Raw genomic sequence first — 24456 nt, 5'->3', positions numbered from 1 at the left:
CATCTGCCGCTGCCGCTGCCGCTGCCGCTGCTGCCGGCGCTCGGAGGGCGGGCGGGCGGGCGGGCACTGGGAGGCCGGGGCCGGGCGCGCAGGGGCGGCGGCGGCGGCGGGCCGGCGGGCGGGGTCGAGGAGGCGATGCGGGCGCGGGGCCGGGGGCGCCTGCCCCGGCAGCTGCTGCTGCTGTTGGCGCTCTGCGTGCAGGTGAGCGGGGGCGCGGACGGGGCGCACCGGGCCGTCCCTCGGGATCGGCGGCACCGCTTGCGGGCGCCGCGGTTCGGAAGCCCTCGAGGCTGCGCGGCGGGTGGGGGCGGGGCGCCCCGGCTCGCGACCCCGGCCCGCGCTTCCCTGCGCTCTCTCTCTGCCTTATTTTTAGGCGGCGCAGCCCATGGGCTATTTCGAGCTGCAGCTGAGCGCGCTGCGGAACGTGAACGGGGAGCTGCTGAGCGGCGCCTGCTGTGACGGCGACGGCCGGACGACGCGCTCGGGGGGCTGCGGCCACGACGAGTGCGACACGTACGTGCGCGTGTGCCTCAAGGAGTACCAGGCCAAGGTGACGCCCACGGGGCCCTGCAGCTACGGCCACGGCGCCACGCCCGTGCTGGGCGGCAACTCCTTCTACCTGCCGCCGGTGGGCGCCGCGGGGGACCGGGCGCGGGCCCGGGCCCGGGCCGGAGGCGACCAGGACCCGGGTCTCGTCGTCATCCCCTTCCAGTTCGCCTGGCCGGTACGTGCGCCCCCACCCCCCTCCCCCAGCCCTCCCCTCCCTCGGCGCCCGGCTCCCGGCCCCGCCCTGCCCGCTGCCCCTCGGCCCCTCGGCCTCCCCGCACCTGCGGCCCCGGCCGTAAGTGCGAGCCTCGCGCGCCCGGACCCTGGGGGTGGGGCCGGCAGGGGGCGCCGCGCGGCGTGCGGACCCCGGGGGGCCTGCGCCGTGGGGCCGGGTCCGCGCCCGGCCACGTGGGCGCGCGGGGGTCGCGGCCGGGCGGGGTGGCCTCGGCCCGCGTGCACGGCCGCCCGCGGCGTGTGCCTGCGTCGCCCTGCGCGTGTCTGTCTGGGTGGGGAGGCGCGGCCAGGCGCCTCGGGCCTGGGCAGGCCGGGGAGGCATGTGCGCCGCGCGTGCTGGGGCTGGTCTGGGGCAGGCCCCGGCGGAGCCGCCTGGGCCCTTGGCCAGCCTGCGCCCGCCCTGCAGTTTCCTGGATGCCCGGGGGCGGGGGTGGGGGGTGGCAGCTCCGGCGGGCACCGGGGGACCTGGGCCCGGGCAGACCTAGGGCACGTGTGCTGGTGGCAGCCTTTGCTCCTGGCCCAGATCCGGGGGGAAGGTTCAGTGGGCCCTGGTGCAGTGATTCTTTGTCAGGTTTCTTACACCTTGCAGTCTTGGGTTTTAGATTTTATTCTTTTGTGGGAGCGGGCTTGGGGCTGGCCTGGCAGGCAGGAGCCTTGGGCCTGAGAATGCTGGTAGGGATGTGGTTCATCACCGTGGGCTGCAGGGAGCTGTGGTCGCGCAGGTGGAGGCTTCCTGCTGCCTGATGTGGCCCTCCCAGGTCTTTGTGCTGCTTGCATGGAACTGGGTGGGGGCAGGGATGAGAGAGGACCCTGTAAAGCGGGGCCTCGGTGTGCAGGAGCAGGTACCCGCAGCTGGGGTGGGTCTGGCTGTAGCAGGATGCTAGGCTCCGACTGAGAGGCTGTCCTTCTGACTAAGGACCTTTGGCTGGACCAGCCAGCGGGAGCCAACAGGAGTATGTCCGCCTGATGTCTTGGTCCTGGAAGAGACGGGGGGTTGAGGCCGGGCTGGTTGAAGTTGGGCCCGACGCCCTCCTCCCCCACCCGGCTCTGAGCGCTGTGCTGGCACCTTCTCCTCTGCCTGGGCCGGGGGCCTCCCCTGTCCTATTTACCCCCTTCCTGACCTCTGGCTACACGCCCCTGGGGCCACAGCCCTACCCCCACATACCTGGCTGGCCTCTGGGGTCTCCCTTGACCCTGGGGCCTCAGGCGAGAAATGTGTCCCTGGGGTGGAAATGGCAGGGGCGGCCTGGGAGGCCCCGGGCGCCGGGATGAGCCCAGCCCCCTCGCCCCCGCAGCGGCGCGGCAGGCAGGTCTGAGCAGGGCCCGCAGCCTGTCATCTGCGCTTGGGCCGGAGCCAGCACGGTTCGAAATCGCTACCTGAGGATGTGTTTTCGGCTCGAGTTGGCAGCAGTGGCCGTGGGGGCAGGGAGGCCTGGAGGAATGTGGCGGGCCAACGCGTGTCCCTCAGGCGCTTGGCCCCGCTGGCCGGCCAGGGGTGGAACGGGACGGGGCAGGCCCTGGTCTCCCCAGGCAGGAGCCTGCAGACTGGGCACCGGGTCCTGGGCCAGCTCCCCTCCCTTTCTCCTGCCCCCAGCTGGGTCCTCTCGGAATGAGCAGGTGGCCCACCCTCCGGTCGGGGGTGAGGCTGGGGGGCAGCCGTGTGCTTGGGGGGCTGCACTTGTCCTCTTCTCCCTGCCAGTGGTGTGGTCTGGCTGCCAGGCCTGCAGCCGGTGCAGCGATGCCAGCGCCCTGGTATTTCCGCTCGGCCGGCAGCAGCCCTGGGGCCACACTGCCTCTGCTGCTGCAAGCCCAGCTCCGTCCCGTGAGCTGGGGTGAGTTGAGCTGGGGCGAGTTTGGAACCCAGTGTGCCCACTAGGGCCCTTGACCCTGGCCGGAGAAAGTGAGGACTGTGTTTGGTGCCCTGGGGACCGAGGAGGGGGCCGGGCCTTGCCTCGGGGCTTCAGGTGGGAGGGCGCCCGTTCAGGACCCTGGAGTAGGGGTGTGAGCGGGGCCTTGAAGGCGGCTGCAGGTGCACGGGTGTGGGGAGCCACCCTCCTGCACCCGACCCAGGCCCCTGGAGGGGGAGCGCCCCCGTGCGCCGCTGCCCCAGGCCTGGCTGGGGCGCCCTGACCTGGCCACATGGGCCCGGGTCCTGCGCCGTCCACCGCCTGTGGTTTCAGGTTGGTGTCGGGCTTAGCTTTCTGGAGAGGGGCGCATCCAGGGTCTTGGAGGTGAGGGAGGTGGGGTCAGCCTGGGTGTGAGGCCTGCCTCTTCTCTCCTCATCCGGCCCCATGGGTGTCTGTATGTGTCCCGCTGGTCCCCGCAGGAGGTGGGTGATGCCGTGTCGGCCCCAGCGCCTGGCCTGTAGCTAGTAGGGCGGAGGCCACTTTTGGTCACGTGTGTGTGCACGTGCGCACGCGTGAGTTCTCTGGGTGTGGTAGGTGGCCACTGGGGGTGTTGGAGGGGCCGGGTGGGGCTGGCCGATGGAGGTGCAGTGCGGCATCGGGGGTCCTGAGTGAGGGGGCCTGCTGCCTAGCTAGAGGCCGCACCTGCCTACTTGTTTGTGCTCTGGTAGCGGGGACCCCCGGAGCTGGCCCGCAGGTCGAGGGCCCCTCTCCTGGAGTGCGCCCTGTGGGTTCGAGGGGGTGGCACAGATGGCTGCTCGTGAAGGCCAAGCTGGAGTCGTGAGGAGAACCGAGATGGGCCTGGGCCTGATCCCGTTGCTGACGGTGTAGCCAACCTGAGATCGTGGGCCAGAGCAGGTCCTGGGACCTGGCCGCGTGGTGCAGCTGTGTGGGCGTGTGGGCGGGGGACAGGGCTGCAGGGCTCAGTGCCCAGCCTGGCCTTCCAGCTGGCCTAGTCTCCCCGCTTCCTCGCCGGCTGCCCATCAGAAGGCCAGAGTCCCTTGCAGGGTCTGTGATGTGCTCAGGGGTGGGCAAGGGACTTGGGCCAGTCGGGGGCATGCACACCCAAGGGGGAGGTCTGCCCAGCCCCCCCACGTCCGACTGCCAATGGGGCTTGTCAGCGGCGCGAGCCCCCATCCCAAGGTGGGCCAGGCCAAGGTCTGCGCCTGGGAGCGCCTAAGCTGCCCTGGGTGGTGTGTGACACTGCCCTCCGTGTGCTCCCGACCCCCAAGGAGCTGGGGACTGGGGTGGGGCTAACGTGGACCCTGGCCCCTTCCCCACACTGCTCCCGGGGCCTCCTCTGCCCCCTTCCTCTCCATACCTTCCCACTGGGGCCTTGGGGGTCCTGCCCAGGTGACCTGCTCCGTGCCGTCACCTGCCCTGTACTTCAGGGGTCTTGGTCGAGGCTTTGATACTGGGGCAGCAGGGCGGGGCTCTCGGGCAAAGTGGGGACACTGGGAGGGCTGCACCGGCCAGTGGAGCGCTTGGATACGGGCGGGGGTTTTGTCCCTGGGCCTGAGAGGTGGGTTGGGGAGCGAGGCTGCGGCGTGGCAACGAGGAGCTTGCTGGAGGGTGTGGGCAGCGGCTCCTTGGAGGGCTGGTGGCTTTCAGGGAGCCTCTCAGGGGTAGTGTCTGGCTGAGGGCAGGCTGGGCCAGTGAGGGGTTTCCTGGTGGAGACAGGCATCTCTAATCCTCAGGCCTGAGCCAGGGTCCACGTCCCCCCAGACGCCAGGTACACTGGGGTCCTCATCCCCCGGCTACCGTGAGCCTGGTGTGACCAGGGTCGACCTGACTGTGGGCTTTGCAGCCCCGCGACGTGCGTGTGATGAGGTGTCGTGAGACCGTGGGCTGCCGGCCCACAGTGGGGTGGGAGGGGCACGCCCAGGCAAGGCCCTGTCTGGTCCCTGGTGCGGAGTGTGGGTGTCTGGCTTCCCTTTGGGGAGGCCTGCGGTCCGCTCCTCCTGCGGGGGTGCTGGGGTCCAGCGCCTTGAGGGGAGGCGGCCCCCTCCCCTCCCTGTCGGGTGACAATGGAGGCAGAGGCTTGGGCCTTTCTGAAGCTCGGGTTTCAGGAAACGTATCTGTGCTTAGAGCTCCTGGCGCCAGTGTGAAGCTCTGCTCCGTGGGGGGCCAGGCGCTGATGCAGGGTGCTGTGGGAGAGGAGCCAGGGCAGCAGGTCCAGGGTCTGTGCTAGGCCTTCTTGGCCTGGGGTGTCCTGGGCCGTGGGGTGTGGCACATCCGGCCCCACGTCTGCCCTGTGCCATTTCCATGTCTGAGGGCGGCTGCCCCATCATCCTTTCTGGGGGGTCAGACAAAGGGTTTGGACCTGGCCTTGGGGGTGGGCCAGGAAGAAGGCCGTGGTCGGGCTGGGATTCTGGTGTGGGTAGGTCAGGGCGGGCTTCCTGGAAGAGGTGTGGCTGGGTCTTCAGGGACTAATGCCAGCCGGCTGGGTGGGCCTCTCGAGGTTGGGCAGGCTGGTGGCCCAACTGTGCCTGGCCAGGGGTGTTCCCCTGCCTGCTTCCTAAGGAACCCGCCCCCGGCCCCTAGCTGTCATCAACCCTGCCCAGGCACCCACCCCCCCAGCCCGGTCCCTGGGATGACAGTGTGCCCTCCGAGGCCTCCCGTCCAGGCCTGTTGCCTTTTTCCTGTTCTGTAGAGACCTGGGGTTGACAAAGCCCTGCCGGGCCCATGGCCCACAAGGCAGCAGCAGTGGAATGAAAGGTTGCCATTTGCAGGAGGGAAACTGAGTCCTAGAGGCCAGTCGGGAGGAGGAGAGGAGGTGCCGCCCCACCCAGTGGCTCAGGTTCTCTCTGGATGACTTCCTGCCATCCAGGTGTAGGGAACCCAGCTGGCGGGCGGTGGGGCCCTTGCGGGTGGGCGGGCAGCACACGTCCCCGCGGGAGCAGGTAACCGGAGCCCTGGGCTCTGGCGAAGGTGGCGGTAATCCTACCTGAGTGGCTGGCGTGGGGTTTCCTGGGAGCCAGGAGGCGCTCCCTACTCCCCGAAGCCCAGGTGTGGGGAGGTGGACTCCGGCTGCCCCAAGGGGTGAGCGCCCTGTGGGATGGGCAGCCCGGCCTGGGGCGTTCCTCCACCTGCCCTACTGGGGGCCTTGACCGCCATGGTCCCGCCCTCTTGGGCGCAGCCCGTGTCAGCTCCTTGCTTCCTCCTGTGTCCTTTATAGCCCGTTCTGTTAGGTGGCCAGCACGACTGCTGAAGCCCCGTTGGTCTCTGGCCTCATTCAGACCCACCTGGCAGCCACCCACTTTGCTCCAAAGCGTTAGCACCAAGACTGGCACAGGGGCTGGCAGCCCCGCCGTCTGACTCTGGGACCCCTGTTCCCACATCCCTGCTCTTCCAGCCCGAGGCCCTGCCACACGGCTCCTTCCCGTACTCTGCAGCCTCAAGCCCAGAGGCACCCTCTCCGCGGCCTGCCCTGACCCCCTTTTAGAACAGCAGCTCCGTGCCCTGCTGACTCACCCGTCTGCCGGGAGCATTCCAGGCAGGGGGATGGAGCCGTGTGTGCAAAGGCCCAGGGGCAGGGTGGGCGTGCTGGGTACCTGTGAGGAGGGCGCACGCCACGGGGAGCCCCAAGAGGGCTGAGCAGTGGGGGACATGTGGACAGAGCCCTGGGGATCACTGGGGCTCCTGTGAACGGGGGTGTGGAGGCCCCAGTGTCTGCCGGGAGCCCTTCTGGTGGAGATGGGCAGCCTGGGCACAGATCCTGATGGCCTGGCAGAGGGCGGTGGCAGGAGTGAGGGAATGGGTTTCAGGGAGACTCAAGAGGTGGAATTGAGAGCCTGGGGACAGCTCCATGGGGGTGAGGGGCGGGCTTCTAGAAGGATGGAGGGTGGTTCCCCGCTTCCCGCTCATGCTTCTTGGGTGGGTGTGGGTCCTAGGGTGGCGGCTGTGAGCATGAACTCCTGCGGGTCGTCCAGGGGTGTCTGGGAGACAGCTGCTGGGGGGCTGGGCTCAGGGCAGGGGCAGCGGCGTAGGTGAGCTGAGCGAAGTTGAGGGTGGGCACTTGTGTCCTGGGCCCTGAGGCCGTGTCGTGGGAGGGGTGGGAAGAAGAAGGGCAGCTGGAGGCACGGGGTAGGGGACAAGAGGAGGGTCTCCGAGGGAGGACCACGCTTGGGTGTCCAGGGGCTGTGGGTGTGATTGGATGTGGCAGGCAGCCCACGGGGAGCTGCCTGGGGCCGGGATGTGGGGGACGGCAGAGCCAGGGCTGAGTGGGGTGGGGTGCCAGCAGGCAGCTGCAGAGGCGAAGAAACCAGCCTGCAGGGGCTGGGAGATGGGGGTGCCGAGGGTGGGGAGGCATCTGGCCTCCCCAGGGCAGTAGCCCTCGGGCAGGAAGCCGGCCAGCCCATGTCCCAGACGTGGCCCCGTCCTGTGAGCCCCCAGCCCAGGTGGGGCGAGGGCCGGGGGGGTGGTAGTCGGCGCCTTTGTGGCTGGCCCGAGAGGGGGCCGAGCAGCGTGGAGCGGGGAGCCACGGAGGGTCCCGGCCGGGGAAGAGCTGGGCAGGGAGGGGTCAGGCGAGGCGCGAGTTTGTGCCGGGAGCGACTGGCTGTCTTCACGGCCGGCGGGGCGGTGGTGTCCTGGGGCTGCTTAGTGACGTCAGCCCATCATTTGCCTGGTGCCTGAGGGCTGGATGGTCTTGGGGGCAGGGAGGGGGAGAGAGCATAGGCTGAGGCTGCCTTGGGCAGTCCCTGGGCCTCAGTTTCCCTATCTGTGCAGCAGGGGCTGCTTTCCGGGTCTTGGGTGAAGCAGGCTAGTGGGGCAGACGTTTACTATGTCCCGGGGCGGGGGGGCGGGTGGCACCAGCGCTTGGGTCTGCCCCTGCCGTCCCGTGGCCTGGTGACGGGGCATCGTCCCTCCCGGGCAGGCTGGGGGTGGGACCTCCTGTTCCCCACGGTGGGTTGGGCCCCTGTGAGCTGCCGAGGGGCCTCCCGCTCGACCCCCTCTGGTCCCTGGCCACCTGGCCCCCCTGTCTGCAGCTGCTCCAGCTGTGCCCACCTTCTGCCCGCTGCTCTGTCTGGGTCACTCTCCCTTCTCTCCGTCCTGACCCAAGCCGGTCAGGCTCTCCGGTGGGCCACGAAGCTGCGGGAGCCACGAGCTCACACCCCCTGAGCCTTCGTGACCCGGAGGGGCAGTCCTCCTCCAGGGGGTCATCTCGGGGTCTGCTGAGGAGACCCCTCTTCAGAGCTGAGGGATAAAGTGGGGGTGTGGCCGAGGTGTGGTGGTGGGAGGGTTGGGCTGGGGCAGGGCCTCGGGTACCTGACGGGCCCCTCCTTGTGTCTGCAGCGCTCCTTCACCCTCATCGTGGAGGCCTGGGACTGGGACAACGACACCACCCCGGATGGTGAGTTAGCCCCGACTGGGTGGACTGCTGCCTGCAGGGCCTCCCTCAGGGCACTGGGAGGCTGACCCCCTCGTTCACGGAGATGCACGTAGCCAGGTTCCTGGTCCTTTGCCTGCTGGGGACAAAGGCCCATGTGGCAGGAAAGCTGCCTCTACCCTGAGGATCTTTGTGCTGTTTCCCTTTTTGCCCTGGCTGCCAGGAAGCTCTGCCACACTTGTGATTTGCTGAGCTGCGCGTGCACTGCCCTCCTTCCCAGTCTCAGCTTCCTCTGTGTTGTTCTGATGGGCGTGTGTCCTCACTGAGGGCCGAGGGCCGCACCTGGGCCTCCCCAGCACTCCCGTAGCCTGCTGATGCCCAGACCCAAGCCTGTTCTTTTGAGGCCGGGTCAGTGGCACAGCGGAGTGGTTCGCTGCTGAGAGCTCTCTTTGGCTTTCTGAGCCCCTCTCTGCCCATCTGCCCTGGAACTTGGGGCTTGGTGGCCCTCCCCCGCAGGCTCACCTGGTGGCTGGCCGACCTTGCATGGCGTCTGCGGGGCCCTGTGGTGGTGGGGCAGAGAGGTTTTCCGTGGACAAACGGGGAAGAGCATTTGCGTGTGCGGCAGGAGCAGTAAATGCCAAGGCCCTGAGGCAGGAGTGAGCCCGGTGCATCTGGAGAAGAGCATGGGGCCCTCACGGCAGGGGTGGAGGCAGCGATTAGGTCAGCAAGGCCGGGGTCAGGTCGCAGAGGCTTCGTGGGCTGGCTTTCTCCTGGAGCGGGGTCGCTCAGGCTGCTGCTGGAGGGCGGGTTGCAGGGCCGGCGTGGAGATGGGTGAGGAGGCGGTTGTGTGAACGCAGGTGGCGGTTGGGGGTGCTGGGACCAGGAGCAGCCTGCGGGGTGAGAGGGGCTCCGGTCGCTCTGAAGGCCAAGGCACGGGGCTTGCTGGTGGGTTGGACGTGGTGAGAGCGGGCAGGGGTGGCCTGAGCAGCCGCAGGGCCGAGAAGCTGTCGTGCGGACGGGCCGGAGCCCAGTTTGGACATGCCGCGTTTGGGGGCAGTGTCACGCGGGCAGTTGGCTGCCGAGGCAGACCGAGCCCCTGGGTCCCACGGGTGACGACGCTGTGGGGACGCAGAGGAGCCGCTGGAAGCGGCGGTCAGCGGGGCTGGGCGGGCGTGGGGACAGGCTGCCCAGGGCAGGAGTGTTCCCCGGAGGAGGGCGGGGATGGGTCGGCCCAGGGAGAGACGCTTCAGGGAGGGGCCTGGCCTTTCCTGTAGCTCGGGGGTGGGGGGGTGCACGGGATCCTTAGCCTCTTACTGCAGACTTCCCCAAACTGGTACGAGCGTGTAGGGAGACGTACCACGAGCCCTGTGCCTGTTGCCAGCTCAGGGCGTTTGCGCCCACGCGGCAGCTTGGTTTGAAGGGAGGCCCAGCCATCGGGTCGCTGGATCCATGCGTGCTCGGGGCCGAGGGAGGCTTGTTCTCAGATGGGCAGTAGTGAGTGGTGCGGCTGCTGCCGGGAAGGCCCTTAGAGAGAAGGGGTCCCGGCAGGGGCGGGAGGGTGGCCAGAGACGTCCACTGGCGAGGGGTGGGCGTGGTGCCCGGTGGCGGTGCTGGTGGGAGCAGGCCGCGGGCTGCGGGGCACAGGCGGGGTCACCCACACCCAGCCCTGCCGGCCCCGCCTGCGTTAGCGGGGCAGGAGGCCCCTCTAGCCCCGCACTTCCTGCGGTGGCCCTGCTGTCCCGGCTCTGTGGCCTGGGCCGCTGGCCGCGTGGTTTGGCGGGCTGTGCGCCTCCGAGGGGGATGTGGCGGCTGAGCCGGCTCACTCTGCCGCCCCCCCAAGAGGAACTGCTGATCGAGCGGGTGTCGCACGCGGGCATGATCAACCCGGAGGACCGCTGGAAGAGCCTGCATTTCAGCGGCCACGTGGCACACCTGGAGCTGAAAATCCGTGTGCGCTGCGACGAGAACTACTACAGCGCCACCTGCAACAAGTTCTGCCGGCCCCGCAACGACTTCTTCGGCCACTACACCTGCGACCAGTACGGCAACAAGGCCTGCATGGACGGCTGGATGGGCAAGGAGTGCAAGGAGGGTGAGCGGGCTGTGCAGGGCCACGCGGAGGGGCCACGCGGAGGGCTGTGCGGGGTGCCACCTGGAGGCCCCCCACCCCCACCCCGTGCCTGCCTCAGGGCTGTGGGGGCCTGTGCATGGCTGGCAGCAGCGGCGCCTCTCTGATCTCTCTCTGCAGCCGTGTGTAAGCAAGGATGCAACCTGCTGCACGGGGGATGCTCCGTGCCTGGGGAGTGCAGGTGAGTGAGTGCCGGGCGCCCGCCCCGTCTCTGCTCTCCAGGCACACCTGCTCCCTCAGCGGGGTTTGTCTGAGCGCCTGCCGTGGACACGGTGCTGGGGAGCTGGGTGTTGGGGCCGCATGAGTGGGGACACGGGCCCTTTTCCCACGCAGCTTGTAATCGGCACAGGGACGCCCGTGGCCTCAGAGCCTGGGCGTGCCCGACAGTGATAGCCCCACGAGGACAGGGGGCGGGGGCCTGGGGAGGGGGCGGCCAGGGCCGTTTCACGTAACTGGGTTGGGATGGTCTTACACAAGGGGCAGAGGCCGGGAGGCAGAGAGCTGCCCGAGGGCAGGTGTCTGCAGCACAGGAGGTGCGGAGGGCACAGCGGCTTGTGCTTGTGGGTGGAGGACAGGGAGGGTGGTGAGTGTGGGGGGGACCTAAAAAAGAAGGGGGTGCTGCTGCAGGGCTTGGAGCTGAGCGAGGTGGGATGGAAGGACCAGAGCAGCTGCTGTGTGGGTGGGGCCAGGCTGGGGAGGGGGTGTGTGATGGTGACAGTCCAGTGGGAGGTGGAAGGGTGGGCAGGTCCTGCAGACGTCCTGGAGTGGAAGCGGGGGGGATCGGGGAGGACCCCAAGCCTTCTATACCCTGTGCCACTGGACACGGGGATGGGCTCAGGCGCCGCAGGCAGGGGTAAGAGCAGCAGGTGCCCCGCCCCGCCCTGCCCTGGGTTTGTGGGGAGAGGCCTGGCCCGAGACACGGATGGGCCCCTGAGGCACACGGCCGGTGCTGACAGCCGCCGGGGGCAGCTGGAGAGGAGAAGAGGTCCAGGAGCCGGTCCCAGCCTCCTGCTGGTGACAGTGTACGATGAGCTGGCAGAGGCCACCGGGCAGTGACCCAGGGTTGGCCGGAGTCAGAGGGAACCAGAGAGCGAGGGGTCCCCGCAGCCTCATGCAGACAGTGGAGGCCGTCGGAGACCTCGACTGGGGGAAGGTAGAGTTGCCGGCTCGGGCAGGGTCTGGTGGCTGTGGGAAGGGAGGAGTAGTCCTGCCAGGTAGTGAGCAGAGAAGCGGGGGTTGGGACAGCCGGAGGGGCGGGGCCAGGCTTCGGAGCCGGGAGGGCTTAGAGCGGGGCTCTCTAGGGTGTGTGAGCAAGGGCGGGCGCCGGGGGTGCGTGAGGATGGCCCGGGAGCTGGGCCTGGGGGACCAGGTGCGTGCTCAGGGGCGAGCCCCTGGGAGGGGCCCGCACGTTGGCAGAGAGATGAGCAGGTGCAGTGAGTGAGGCCTGTGCCCCAGCCTTGGGTCTCACTCATCCCAGGACCCCTTCTGGAGGGCGGGTTTGCTCCCAGGTGTGTTTTTCAGATAAGGGCGCTCAGCAGAGAAATTTAGTAACTCCCCTGTTGAGTTTGGACAGGGAGGGCAGTGTTTGGGATCCGGGGCCGGGACGGGAGGGTGACCCTCTGCTCGTCCTGTGGTGGCTTTGGCCTGGGAAGTGGCATGTGGAGCAGACCCGCCAGTCCCAGGGCAGGGAGGCGGGCAGGCTGCCCAGGGATAGGCAGGGGGCTAGGGCTGCACCCACCCGGCCACTCACTCTGCCAGGTTTCAGACAAGCTGAGTGGATCTCCAAGTGGCGTGGGGGGCACAGTGCCGGTGAGAGGGCACCTGGGGGCCTGGCCCAGGGTGGGCTCATGTCTTGAGGGACAGGTACCTCCAGGAACCAGATCCTGGGTGGGGGACTGAGTGCAGCACTGCTCTCTGCCCTGGGCAGGGCCCTCCCCTGAAGCCCTGCCCTGTGACCCGTGTGGTGGGCATGAGCCCTGGGACTTGGGGCAGACGGGTCCCCACCTGGGTCGTGAGCACAAGGGGCAGGGCCGTGCTAGCGGCTCTGGGTGGCCGGTGACGGAGCAGCCGGGTGGGAGGAGGGTGGGAGAGGCCCGCCCTCCACTGCAGTGTGGGCTGTGCAGGAAGGCGCGGAGGGGGCGGGGGGGGGGGGGCGGCGCGGGACGCTTGAGACAGAGGCTTTAGGTGAGCCCTAGCCGCCTCTCTCCCTGGCCTGTGGGTGAGGCCCAGCTGCCGCCCGTGGCTCAGGGCTCAGGTTTCAGCGCAGGACAAACCCCCACCGGATGCTGCGGAGATGGCCGTGCCTTCCTGCCGTCTCCTCCCTGGGCTTCTGGGGCCAGGAAAGCTGGGGTGGGGGGGCGTGGAGAGGGCTGCCCCACCCAGGGCCGAGAGCACGCCTGAGGGACCCTCGTGCTCCCTGGCAGGGGTCCCCCGGAGGGAGGGTGGTGGGTGGGGGCGTGTGGCCCAGGCGGGCACACACACCGCGCGCCCCGCCCCCGGGTACGGGGGGGCTGGAGGAGCCCTTTCTCACTGGCCTTGGTTTCCCTGTCCTGCACTGGCTGAGCTGGCCAGCGTCCCTGCTGGGTGCCGTGGGCCACGGGGGCGGCCCGGGAAGGGCCGTGGCTCTTTCCTTTTCCAAAAATAAATCCACGTGGTGGGTGATGGCACGGACGTCACTCCATCCTGCAGGATGAAGTTCTAGGGAGGGTCCCCTGGGGGTCGCGTCCAGGGCCTGAAGGGCAGCCCGCCGGGCCCTGGGGCGTCCAGCACAGGGTGCTGGTCTCTCTCCCCCGAGAGCAGTGCCCCCGGCTGGCTGAGCTCCGGGCCCTCGCTGACGGCCTGGGCGTCTTTCTGCCCCTCCTCCTGAAGGACTTCCCACAGAGGACGTTGGCCCACAGCTCAGGCAGGGCCCGGCCTCGGGGTCGTGGCCTTGGAGCCAGGAGGCCTTTCGAGGCCATTTGCCGGGAGCGGGTGACTCTAGCCCAGGAGCTGCCCTGAACCTGGCTTCTCTCAGGGCTGGACTGGGGCGGCCTGTGGGCCTCAGTGTCCCCATCTGTGAGATGCGCCCGTGGTTGGGCCTTGTGGAGAGAGAAGTTACTGCCTTTGCGTCCCAGGTGAGGTCACGTGCTGTGCCCGAGGTTACCGGCTGGGGCCGGGCCAGGAGTCCTTTCCTGATGCCCCGCTGGCCCGCCCAGGCCTGGCAGCACCTGGCCCTCTCATTCCTGGGGTCCCGGCAGCGCCTTCCTTTCCTGGCGCTTGCTCTCGGGGCCCTGCTTGGGGTGAGTCCCAAAATAGCTCCGGGAGGAGTGACTGGACAGCTGCGGCCAACCGTGCGAGGCCAGCGGCCGGGAGTGCCGTGACGGTGCGGGCTGGCTGGCGGGACCGTAACCCCCGCCTGGCCCGGGGCCCGTTGCAGTTCAAAGGCTGAGACTGCCGGCCCTGGGCGGCCCATGTGACTCTGCGCCCGTGTCCCCAGGCCACCCTGGGAGCGGCCAGAGCTCGCGGGGTCCGCTGTTACACACGTGGCCTCGCGGCCCTCGGCTTTCCCCAGGTGCAGCTATGGCTGGCAGGGGAGATTCTGCGACGAGTGCGTCCCGTACCCGGGCTGCGTGCACGGCAGCTGTGTGGAGCCCTGGCAGTGCAGCTGCGAGACCAACTGGGGCGGCCTGCTCTGCAACAAAGGTGCGCCTGGTGGGCGAGGGGCGGGTGGCGAGGCCCCAGGTAGGCGCCTCGGGGAGGGAGGGAGCGAGGGGCTCGGTCTGCTCCCTGAGCGCGCACCCCCGCCCCCAGACCTGAACTACTGCGGCAGCCACCACCCCTGTACCAACGGGGGCACATGCATCAACGCGGAGCCTGACCAGTACCGCTGTGCCTGCCCCGATGGCTACTCGGGCAAGAACTGCGAGCGGGGTACGTCGGGGCCGGGAGCCGGCCGGGCCCACCTCTCTGGCCTGTTGTGCGGCAGGCACCCCCCGCTCCCACCTCGGGGCCTTGGGGGCTTGGGGAGGAAGGAGCGGGCCTGGGCCGCCACACCCACTTCCCGTGGTTCTCAACACAGCCGAGCACGCCTGCGCCTCGAACCCGTGTGCCAACGGGGGCTCTTGCCACGAGGTGCCCTCAGGCTTCGAGTGCCACTGCCCCTCCGGCTGGAGCGGGCCCACCTGTGCGCTTGGTGAGTGCCACTCCAGTGCCTTTGGGGCACTCAGCCTGGCGTCTGAGGGGTCTGGAGGGTAGGAGTGGAGTGGCCGCGTCCACGTGGGTGGCAGTGGTCAGGGGAGGGGTGACAGGAAGAGCCAGGCCCGTGTCCCTCCTTCCCACCCCACACCTCTCTCTCTGATCCTCTGCAGACATCGACGAGTGCACCTCCAACCCGTGTGCGGCAGGGGGCACCTGCGTAGACCAGGTGGACGGCTTCGAGTGCATCTGTCCCGAGCAGTGGGGGGGAGCCACCTGCCAGCTGGGTAAGGGGCCCGCGGGGCGCGTGTGTGCATGGGCTGTGCGCTGGGCATGCGCTGCTGCTGCGGGTGCCGGGGCAGGTGGGGCCTGGGCCCCATCGCTGCCCTTGTCTCGTTCACAGACGCCAATGAGTGTGAAGGGAAGCCGTGCCTTAATGCTTTTTCTTGCAAAAACCTGATTGGTGGCTATTACTGTGATTGCATCCCGGGCTGGAAGGGCACCAACTGTCATATCAGTCAGTACGGGTGGGCGGGCGCAGGTGGGCGGGGCTGGGGGAGAGGGAGTCCCAGCCGTAACCGTGCCTCTGCCCGCAGACGTCAACGACTGTGGGGGCCAGTGTCAGCACGGCGGCACCTGCAAGGTGAGGGCTGGTCCGTGCACGCACGTGGGGGGAGTGTCGGGGGAGCCGCCCGTGGGGGTGGCTGCAGGAGGTTCACCCCCCCACTCCCCCCAGGACCTGGTGAACGGCTACCAGTGCGTGTGCCCACGGGGCTTCGGGGGCCGGCACTGTGAGCGCCAGCTGGACGAATGTGCCAGCAGCCCCTGCCACGTCGGCCTCTGCGAGGACCTGGTCGACGGCTTCCGCTGCCACTGCCCCCAGGGCTTCTCGGGGCCGCTCTGCGAGGTGAGGCCTGCGTGTGCTGCCTGCCTCCCCCCTCCTCCAGCCGCTGCCCGGGTGGCCCGTCCGAGTGGCCAAGACGGGCCACAGTGGTCGTCGGCCCTGCAGAGGGTCCGGGCTGCCTTTCTGGGCAGGGGCAGAGCAGGGTCGCAGGGTCACTGCTTGTCATGATGAGCCCCTCCTGGTGGGGTGGGCCGGGAGCCCTGGCAGGTCAGCCGGCTGCCCCAAGCCCTGTCTGTCTGATTCCCACAGTGGCTGGAGCACCTGGGCCCCTGAAAGAGGGGCCCTAGGGTGGGGTGGGGGTGCCGCACACGGGTCTGAGGAGAGGCTCGCGCACCCACCGCCCTCTGACCTGCCCTGGCCGTTGCAGGGGAGACTAGTGGGGCTGCAGGGGTGCAAGGGGCGGGTCTCCTGGCCAGCAGGCTTCCTGGGGCCCAGGATAGAGGTCCTGTCCAGCGCCGTGGAGCCTGGCGGTGACGCTTCTGGGAAGGACCCACGGACGGGGCTCAGGGTGGCCCTGGTGGCTGGGGAGGGGGGCCGATAGCTGGCCTTCCTGCCAGTAGGAGGGGCGAAGGCCGGATGCAGCGGAAGAGGGCTGCCCTGGAGGCGAGGGTGGTGGGAGGGGCCTGGCCAGGCTGGGTTGGGCGGCCCTCCAGGCTGCGGCTGCAGAGGCCTGGCTGTCTAGTCCAGGTGGGGCCTGGACCTTGGGGTTCCTTGTACGGACGCCAGCGAGGCCTGGCTCATTGTCCAGCGCCAACAGTAGGGCCTGGGCTCTCGTGGGTGCCCCGCCCCCCAGGTGGACGTTGACTTCTGCCAGCCGAGCCCCTGCCAGAACGGGGCCCGCTGCTATAACCTGGAGGGCGACTACTACTGTGCGTGCCCCGAAGATGTGGGCGGCAAGAACTGCTCCGAGCCCCGGGAGCCGTGCCCTGGGGGGGCCTGCAGAGGTGGGTGCAGTGTGGGCGGGGCCTGAGGGGGTGGAGTGGGGTGAGGTGAGAGGTAGGTGGGGTCTGCAGAGGTGGGGCTGACCCCTCCCATCTCTGTGGCAGTGGTCGACGGCTGCGGGTTCGAGGTGGGGACCAGGGTGGCCCGCGTGGCCCCCACCGGCGTGTGTGGCCCCCATGGACACTGCATCAGCCAGCCTGGGGGCAACTTCTCCTGTGTCTGTGACAGCGGCTTCACAGGCACCTACTGCCACGAGAGTGAGTGGCTGTGGACCAGGGGCTGGGAGGGGCCAGGAGGGGCCGGCAGGCCTGGGGACCTGGCTTACGCCCACCTCCTGCAGACATCGACGACTGCCTCGGCCAGCCGTGCCGCAACGGGGGCACCTGCATCGACGAGGTGGACACCTTCCGCTGCTTCTGCCCCAGCGGCTGGGAGGGCGAGCTCTGCGACACCAGTGAGTGGGCTGTGCTGCCCCTCCCTCGGGCCCCACGTGGCCTGTCACCGGGCACCTCAGCGGCCCCAGGTGGTCACCGGCTCCACGTGGCGAGTTGGTGACCGGAGCGGGTGTGTGTGTGTGTGTGTGTGTGTGTGGCGGAGGGGCACACGCTTGCCCTCCCCACGCCCTCTGTCTCTCCCTGGCCCAGCTCCGGCGCCTCCTCCCCCGGGCAGCCCTCCCTGAGCGCCGGTGATCCCCCGCTGACCGGCGTCCTCACCCCCAGATCCCAACGACTGCCTTCCCGATCCCTGCCACAGCCGCGGCCGTTGCTACGACCTGGTCAACGACTTCTACTGCGCGTGTGACGATGGTTGGAAGGGCAAGACCTGCCACTCACGTGAGTGCCCGCGAGCCCCTGCTGCGCTGGGGCTGCCTACTGGGATGCCGCCCGCTGCTCCGGGCGCCCCCTGAGCGGCCGTGTGCCCGCAGGTGAGTTCCAGTGTGACGCCTACACCTGCAGCAACGGTGGCACGTGCTACGACAGCGGCGATACCTTCCGCTGCGCCTGCCCCCCGGGCTGGAAGGGCAGCACCTGCACGGTCGGTGAGGCGCCCCGAGGGCACGCTGGCCCTGCCTGCCCCTCGCTGTCTGGGGTGGAGGCGTGGGGTGGAGCCCCCGGTCTGCCCAGCCCGGGTGAAAGCCCCCCGCCTCCTTCCTCTCCTCCTCCGCCCTTGCAGCTAAGAGCAGCAGCTGCCTGCCCAACCCCTGCGGGAACGGGGGCACCTGTGTGGGCAGCGGGGACTCCTTCTCCTGCATCTGCCGGGACGGCTGGGAGGGCCGCACCTGCACACACAGTGAGCCCGTGGGCGTGGGCGGGACCCACTTCTCTCTCCCACAGCTTCCGGGTCCTGTTCCCTCTCGAGCCTGCCTCACAGACCTGCCCCTTGCACTTGGCCACCAAAGTCCAGTTGAACCCCAAGATCTGCCGTGGCACCTCCAGCACCCCCCGAGCCCCGCAGCCCAGCCCCCTCCCCTGTGTTCTGCCCTCTGTCCGTCTCCCGCCAGCCACTCGCCCTGTGGCCTGGGCGTCCTGCTCGCGCACCCCACCCTCCTAGGCCAGTCCCCTCCAGGACGGGCTCTCCTCCCAGAGCGGCCCTGGCCCCCAGCCTCCAGCCTGGTCACGGTGGGCTGGCTGGGGAGCTCGGTATCCTCCCGCCCTGCATGCCTGGGGTGCCAGGCGGGTGGATGCCGAGCCTACTGTCCTCTTTTTTCCACAAACACAGATACCAACGACTGCAATCCCCTGCCTTGGTGAGTGGCAGCCCCTGAGGCGGGCTGGCCGGGGAGCTCGGCCTGTCCCGGGCCCCCTGACACCCGCCCTCTCCCCTGCAGCTACAACGGCGGTGTCTGCGTGGACGGCGTCAACTGGTTCCGCTGCGAGTGTGCGCCGGGCTTCGCGGGCCCTGACTGCCGCATCAGTGAGGGGCCGGGGGGCACCGGGCGGGCAGTGCTGTGGGACCCCAGCCTTCGGAGCTGCTCCCACCTCACCCTGAGCCGCAGTTTCCTTTGTCTGTCCCCCGCCACCCGGCAAGGGGCAGACCCTAGTTTGGGTTGAGGTCTTAGTACCCAGAGGCCGCCCCCCTCCACCCGTCCCAGAGGCAGATGGGGGTGGTGCTTAAGCCTCGGGCTGGTGACAGTGACGGCGCCAGGCCCAGCCCAGAGGGCCCCCGAGGGCAGCCCAAGGCCCCAGCTGGCCGGGGGCTGTTCCTCCCACTTGCCAGGGCCTCCCGTGCTGCCCGACGAGCCGCCGCTTTCCCCGCAGACATTGACGAGTGCCAGTCCTCACCCTGCGCCTACGGGGCCACGTGTGTGGACGAGATCAACGGCTACCGCTGCAGCTGCCCTCCTGGCCGGGCCGGCCCGCGGTGCCAGGAGGGTAGGTGGGGGGACGTCGTGGGCGAGGGCCGTGCCTGGGGGGGCAGGGTGAGACCCGGCCGTCACGGCTGCCCCCACCTCTCCTCCCCGCAGTGACTGTGTTCGGGAGGTCCTGCTGGTCCCAGGGAGTGCCCTTCCCTCATGGGGGCTCCTGGGTGGAGGACTGTAACAGCTGCCGCTGCCTGGACGGCCGCCGGGCTTGCAGCAAGGTACAGGGGACTCCTGCCCCAGAGCCTCTCCGGCCGGCCCTGCCTTGCCTCCCCGCACTGCCCTGCTGGGTGTCCAGTGCCCGGGGGTCCCCGTCATGCATCCGTGACCCTGTTGCTCACCCTGGGAGGGTGCTGGGGGAGGGGGACGGGTGAGCCGGGCTCCGGAAGACCTGGGCCTGCCCTGCCCTTCCCTGCCCTGCTCTGGTGGGGTCCTTCTGGTGCCACGTTCAACCTGGGAGCGCTGGGGGTCCCCCGGGTGGGCCCTCGCCGCCCCCCCCGCCCACTGCCCCCCGCCCCGCCCCACCCCGCCCTGCCCTGGGACTCACTGACCAGACCGTGTCTTTCCCCCTCCCCGCGTGGTGCTGGTGTGTTTGCGGGTCCCATCTGCGTGTGCCCAGGTGTGGTGCGGCCGGAAGCCCTGCCTGCTGGCTGGCCGGCCTGACGCCCTGAGCACCCAGTGCCCACCTGGGCAGCGGTGCCAGGAGAAGGCCCCGGGCCAGTGCCTGCAGCCGCCCTGCATGGCCTGGGGGGAGTGTGGCGCGGAGGAGCCCTTGCTGCCCAGCACCCCTTGCCGGCCGCGCTCCGGCCACCTGGACAACAACTGCGCCCGCCTCACCCTGCACTTCAACCGCGACCAGGTGCCCCAGGTGAGTGGCGCCGTCCACCGCGCACCGCGAAGGTCTGCAGAGCCCCGGCGCCGCATCCTTCCTCCAGTGGCCACCGAGATGGCCCGAGACCCCTGCTGGCGGCCTGGCGCCTGTGGGGTCAGGGAGGTTGCGGAGCCTGGCCGAGTGCGCCCAGATGAGGTGAAGTGTTGGTCCCAGGGGAGTGGCCAGGAGTGGCCAGCCTGGGCCGAGGTGCCTGTTCCTCCAGTTGTCCCAGGGACCTGGGCTGAAGGTGGCCTTCCAGGGAGGCTGGGGCAGCCCGCAGCTCCACGGGCACTTCTCACTCAGGCCGCATCCCCGTCCTTACGTCTCTGTGGCCTGAGCACCGGGTGAGACCCCACCCAGCCCTGACCATGGTGGTGGTCTGTGTCGTGGGTGAGGGGGCACAGGACCGCTGTGGGAGCCAGTGCCCCCCCCACTCCCCCCCGCATCTCTGCTCTGCTCCCTCAGACAGCGTGTAAGGCGTGTCCCACCACCTGCCCAAGGTGCCAGCCGGGGGTGAACACCCTCAGATTCTCGGTCCCTGGGCCGTGCTCACGTGCAGCCCGTCTTTGCTCAGGGCACCACCGTGGGCGCCGTCTGCTCAGGGATCCGCGCTCTACCAGCCACGCGGGCGGTGGCCCGGGACCGCCTGCTCGTGCTGCTCTGTGACCGGCCGTCCTCAGAGGCCAGCGCGGTGGAGGTGGCTATGGTGGGTACTGGCAGGCGGGGTGGGCACCCTTGTTCAGCGCTCCCCTCTCCAGGGCCCTCCTCTGCGCGTGTGCCTGGCGGGGACTGGGGCAGAGGGCCCAGGCCAGGCTGGCTCCCAGGTACTTGGGGACACGGGGTGACCACAGACCCGGGAGTCCGCTCCGGCACAGTTTCGCGGCGAAGGGCTGTGGCCACTCCCCGTGCCCTTGCTGGAGGCCGGCGGAGCCGGGGCGGGCCTGCAGGAGAGGCACCGTCAGCCCGGTGAGGGGAGGAGGAGGGGCCAGGCAGGGCGCGTGTGCAGCTCCGCGGGGCCCGCGCGTACAGCTGGGACTCTGGGCAGGGGTCCCCAGAACTGTGGGAGGCACCGGGTGACAGCAGGAGTCGGGGTACAGAAGCAGCGCCCAGAGAGGGAAGGAGAGTGGCCGGGGGCCAGGGTGGACAGCGACGGGGTGTAGCTGGAGGATCCCCTGAGAGCAGGGCAGGGAGTGTGAGGAAGCTCCTAGGCCCGGGGCCTCCGGACGGGGAGCCCTCAGGTGGGACCCTGACTCGAGACCGTGGGGGTCGGTTGTGGCCTGGGTGCAGCACTGAGGCCAGGGCCTGCCCGACCGGACGGGGCGGGCGGGACTGTGGGTGGAGCCTCCTTTTTCTGTCGCCCCGGCTGCACCCGGCTCCCTACCTCACCTGTGCTGTGTCCTCTGGTGTCTGTGGCAGCAGGGGTGCCCGTGGTGTCAGGCCGCTTTGGGGTGTGTGGTCAGGGCCTGGCCACCTGCCCGGGCCCTCGGCTCAGTGGGTGTCCTTGGGGCCCTGCTCGGGGGCCCAATGTGAATGGGCACCGCAGGGTCTGGGGAGGCTGTGGTTGGGGGCGTGTGGGGAGAGACAAGGGGGCAGGGGCAGGGCAGCTTCTCGGGGTGCTGGCTGGGTGCCGGTGTTGGGGCAGCAGGGCCGCACGGTGCCGGCAGGGCTCGGGGGAGTGCTGGGTTTGTGGCACCCTCTGGACTCTAGGCATGGCTGCCTGGGGCTGGGAGCCTACCCGCAGGGACAGCCGTCCCAGCCCCAGGTGCAGGGGATCCAGACCAGGCCTCACCCGCCTCCCTGTGAACTGCCCGGCGTGGGGCGACCCCCCGCCCTTTGATGAGCCTCCCTCCAGGAAGCCTTGGGGCCGCAGGTTCCCAAGCCCCGCGCTCTGCTCCAGGACGGCCCTGCTCGTGGGACCACAGCCACCCGCATCCCTCCTTGCCGCTGATCGAGAGCCGTGGCCTGGACGGGAACCTCAGTGTGCCCTGGGGCTGCACACGGGGCCAGGCACGCTGTCCCACTGGGGGTGGGGGTCCCAGGCCTCCGGACGCGGGCGCGCTGCCCCTCAGCTCTGTCCTCTGCCTCAGTCCTTCAGCCCGGCACGCCGCGACCTGCCGGACAGCAGCCTGATCCAGAGTGCAGCTCGAGCCATCGTGGCGGCCATCACCCGACAGGGGAACAGCTCGCTGCTGCTGGCTGTCACCGAGGTCAAGGTGGAGACGGTCGTCGTGGGCAGCTCCTCCACGGGTGAGAAGGAGGAGGGGGGCCGCCTCTCAGCCCCCGGGCCGTGGGAATCTTTCAGGCACGTGGGGCTTGGAGGGGAGGGGCTGTGAATCGTCCTGGCCCTGCCGGGGGGCCGTGCAATCCGACCCACAAAGCGCTGCAACTGCTCTGCACCTGCCAGCGAAGGGCCCCCAGCCCCCCGCGCACCCCTCCCCAGCCCCGATCCTGGGACCCTCCCCACCACCGGGAGCCGGAGGACCCTCGCCCGACGGTCCCCTCGCGGCGTCCCCGCCCCAGGTCTGCTGGTGTCGGTGCTGTGTGGCGTGTTCAGCATGCTGTGTCTGGTGTGCGTGGCTGTCTGCGTGTGGTGGACCCGCAAGCGCAGGAAAGAGCGAGAGAGGAGCCGGCTGCCGCGGGAGGAGGGCGCCAACAACCAGTGGGCCCCGCTCAACCCCATCCGCAACCCCATTGAGCGGCCGGGCGGCCCCAAGGACGTGCTATTCCCCTGCAAGAACTTCACGCCAGCCCCGCGCAGGGTGGGTGAGGCGCTGCCCGGGCCGGCGGGCAGCAGGGAGGACGAGGAGCCCGGCCGCGGCGAGGACGACGCTCCGGAGGCCGAGAAGTTCCTCTCGCGCAAGTTCACCAAAGACCCCGGCTGCTCGCCTGGGAGGCCGGCCCTCTGGGCCTCAGGCCCTAAGGTGGACAACCGCGCCCTTGGGAGCCTCGGCGCCACGTGCCGTGCCGTCCGGGAGTAGGGCTGCGGCCGCCAGCTGGGCCGGGACCCAGGGCCCCTCGCCGGGTGCCACGCCACCCGCCGGACCACAGGAGGCCGAGGCCGTGTGCATAGTTCCTTTATTTTGTGTAAAAAAAAAAACACCAAAAACGAAAAGCAGATGTTTATTTTCTATGTTTCTTTAAGCTTGTATAAATTATTGGGTAACTGTCAGGCGGAAAACAACGCAGTATTCTCGGGTAGTTGCTATTTTTGTAACGTTGCTGTGTGTCGCACTCGCCGTGTGGCAGGAAAAGGCAAGGATGTCTGTGTTCTCACCAGATCGTCGAGCGTTTGTTCCCAGAGGTGGTGCACTGTTTACAGAATCTTCCTTTATTCCTCACTTGGGGTTCTCAGTGGCTCCAGGCCAAAGAGCCAGTGGGACCCATGGCTGTCAGTGGGACCACCCGAGGCTGACAGCGGGACCCGTGGCTCTCAGTGGGACCTGTGATGTTCGGCGTGGCCCATGGCTGTCGGTGGGACCTGCGGTTGCAGTGGGGCTTGAGGTCATTGGTGGGGCCCGTGGCGGTCGGCGTGGCCTGAGGCTCGTGGGCAGACCCTCGCCAGCTCGCCAGTCCATCCGCCCCAGTCTGCCGTCCTCGCTCGCTCCTGCCCAGAGCGCTCGCTCCAGAGATCTCTCAACTGTGCTTTCAGAAGTGCCCTTCCTGACTGCCCTGTTCTCCCCGGGACGGTGGCAGTATCGAAGCTTGTGACAAGTGCCTTCACACAGACTCTCCCCTCGCAACTGTCAACGTCTGCCGTGGGCACCAGGCCGCTGCCCACCTGCTGGCCCCGGCCGCCCCTCCTCGTGCAAGTGCATTTTTGTAAATATGTACATATTAAATGAATCACTGTATATTTGATTTAATAACTTAAATGTTTTGTCCTCCCTTGTTCTTCGGGTGCTGTTCCTTTGTTACTTAGAGTCTGGGCAGGAGGGGGGCGTCCACGGCGCAGAGCCAGGCGCGGGGGCGCGGGTGAGGGCTGTGTGAGCAGTGGGAGTGTCCTGCCGCCCCAGGGCCCCTGTGGGCGGGGAGCACGTTCGCATCCGTGTGGTTGACACACGCTTTCCTGGAAATGAGGCGAGGGAGGCGCTCTGCATCCGCTCCGCACTGAAAACAGGTGAGCAGAGCTTGGTAAATTGTGTCAAGTTGCTCAGCAATGAAGAGCTCTCAAGGTTTCAGGGAATTAGATCAAAACTTGAGAGTGTGAGACGCTGTGCCGTGAGTGCCTCTTGGCCCCCGCGGGTTGGGCGCGTTGGGACTCGGCGTGGTGGCCGCGGGGCGGCCGCTGAAGGCCCTGGCACCTGTCAGTTTGTGCACAGGTCGCTGAGAAGACCAGGTGGTCGCTAACCAGGTCACGGTTTACGCCAGCCTCGAGCGAGCGCGTGTGGAGCTCAGCCAGAAAGATCCTGAGCTTCCGGTTTCCTTTTAAGCCATGTTTACCTAACTTGGGCCCCCAGGTGCCTGGGGGAAACAAACGCCAATGCCCTTTGTCCTGGAACTGTCTACGCCTCGTGATTTTCCGAAGTCAGTGAACAGACCACAGTCCAGACCCAGCACGAAGGGAACCCCAGCACCAGGAGCAACAGCCGGCAGAACGCTGCCAGGTCCAGGTGCCCATCGGAGGCTCGGACCAGAGTATGAACTGTGTTTGCTGGGGCTACCCTGGTGTCCAGTGGCTAGGACTCCACGCTCCCAATGCAGGGGGCCGGGGTTCGATCCCTGGTCTGAGAACTAGGTCCCTCGTGCTGCAGTTAAGGACCCTGCACACAGCAACGGAGATCCTGTGCGCCCCAACCAAGACCCGGCGAGGCCAAAAAATAAATAAATAAATGCTGAAGAAAGCGCTTGGCGGCCGCGCCCAAACAGGCCGGGTGGGAGCTGGAAAACAACCAGGTGGACCTGAAAAACAAACGCGTGGAATTGCTAGAGGCGACGAAGCGTCATCCGCTAAACTGAAAACTCACCAGTCACCTTGAGATGCTGCTGAAGGATTAGTGAAAAAGGTCAGAAGCAAGCGGCCCCGAGGCAGCCCGGAGGCCGAAGGTGGGAAGATGTAAGCGGCTGGT

At 68.8% G+C, this 24456-nt stretch overlaps 1 protein-coding gene across 5 annotated transcripts; it reads left to right on the top strand.

Annotated features, from left to right (window-relative positions):
* The first annotated feature begins 8 nt into the window (after positions 1-8).
* Positions 9-23281, top strand: JAG2 (jagged canonical Notch ligand 2). Of its 5 annotated transcripts, XM_027120782.1 has the most exons (26): positions 9-201; positions 374-724; positions 7980-8037; positions 9854-10105; positions 10262-10322; positions 13692-13822; positions 13931-14050; positions 14199-14312; positions 14488-14601; positions 14718-14831; positions 14911-14957; positions 15051-15221; positions 16012-16162; positions 16265-16417; positions 16501-16614; positions 16880-16993; positions 17086-17199; positions 17334-17450; positions 17880-17907; positions 17989-18074; positions 18419-18532; positions 18625-18740; positions 19139-19387; positions 19965-20096; positions 21478-21637; positions 21911-23281. In XM_027120782.1, exons 1-26 carry the CDS (start codon positions 136-138, stop codon positions 22366-22368), a joined length of 3705 nt encoding a protein of 1234 aa, XP_026976583.1. In that variant the 5' UTR covers positions 9-135; the 3' UTR covers positions 22369-23281. The 5 variants fall into 5 exon arrangements, with proteins under 5 accessions (XP_026976583.1, XP_026976584.1, XP_026976582.1 ...); XM_027120783.1 differs by lacking the exon at positions 14718-14831; XM_027120781.1 differs by lacking the exon at positions 17334-17450 and having other exon boundaries at positions 61-201; positions 16914-16993; positions 17495-17907.
* The last annotated feature ends 1175 nt before the right edge of the window (positions 23282-24456 follow it).

The sequence above is a fragment of the Aethalodelphis obliquidens genome, unplaced genomic scaffold (assembly GCF_003676395.1).
Source record: "Aethalodelphis obliquidens isolate GAN/ISIS:26980383/991018 unplaced genomic scaffold, ASM367639v1 scaffold21, whole genome shotgun sequence".
Classification (NCBI taxonomy): domain Eukaryota; kingdom Metazoa; phylum Chordata; class Mammalia; order Artiodactyla; family Delphinidae; genus Aethalodelphis; species Aethalodelphis obliquidens.
The sequence above is the reverse complement of the archived record's forward strand: the minus strand, read 5'-3'. Positions and strand labels throughout refer to the sequence as shown.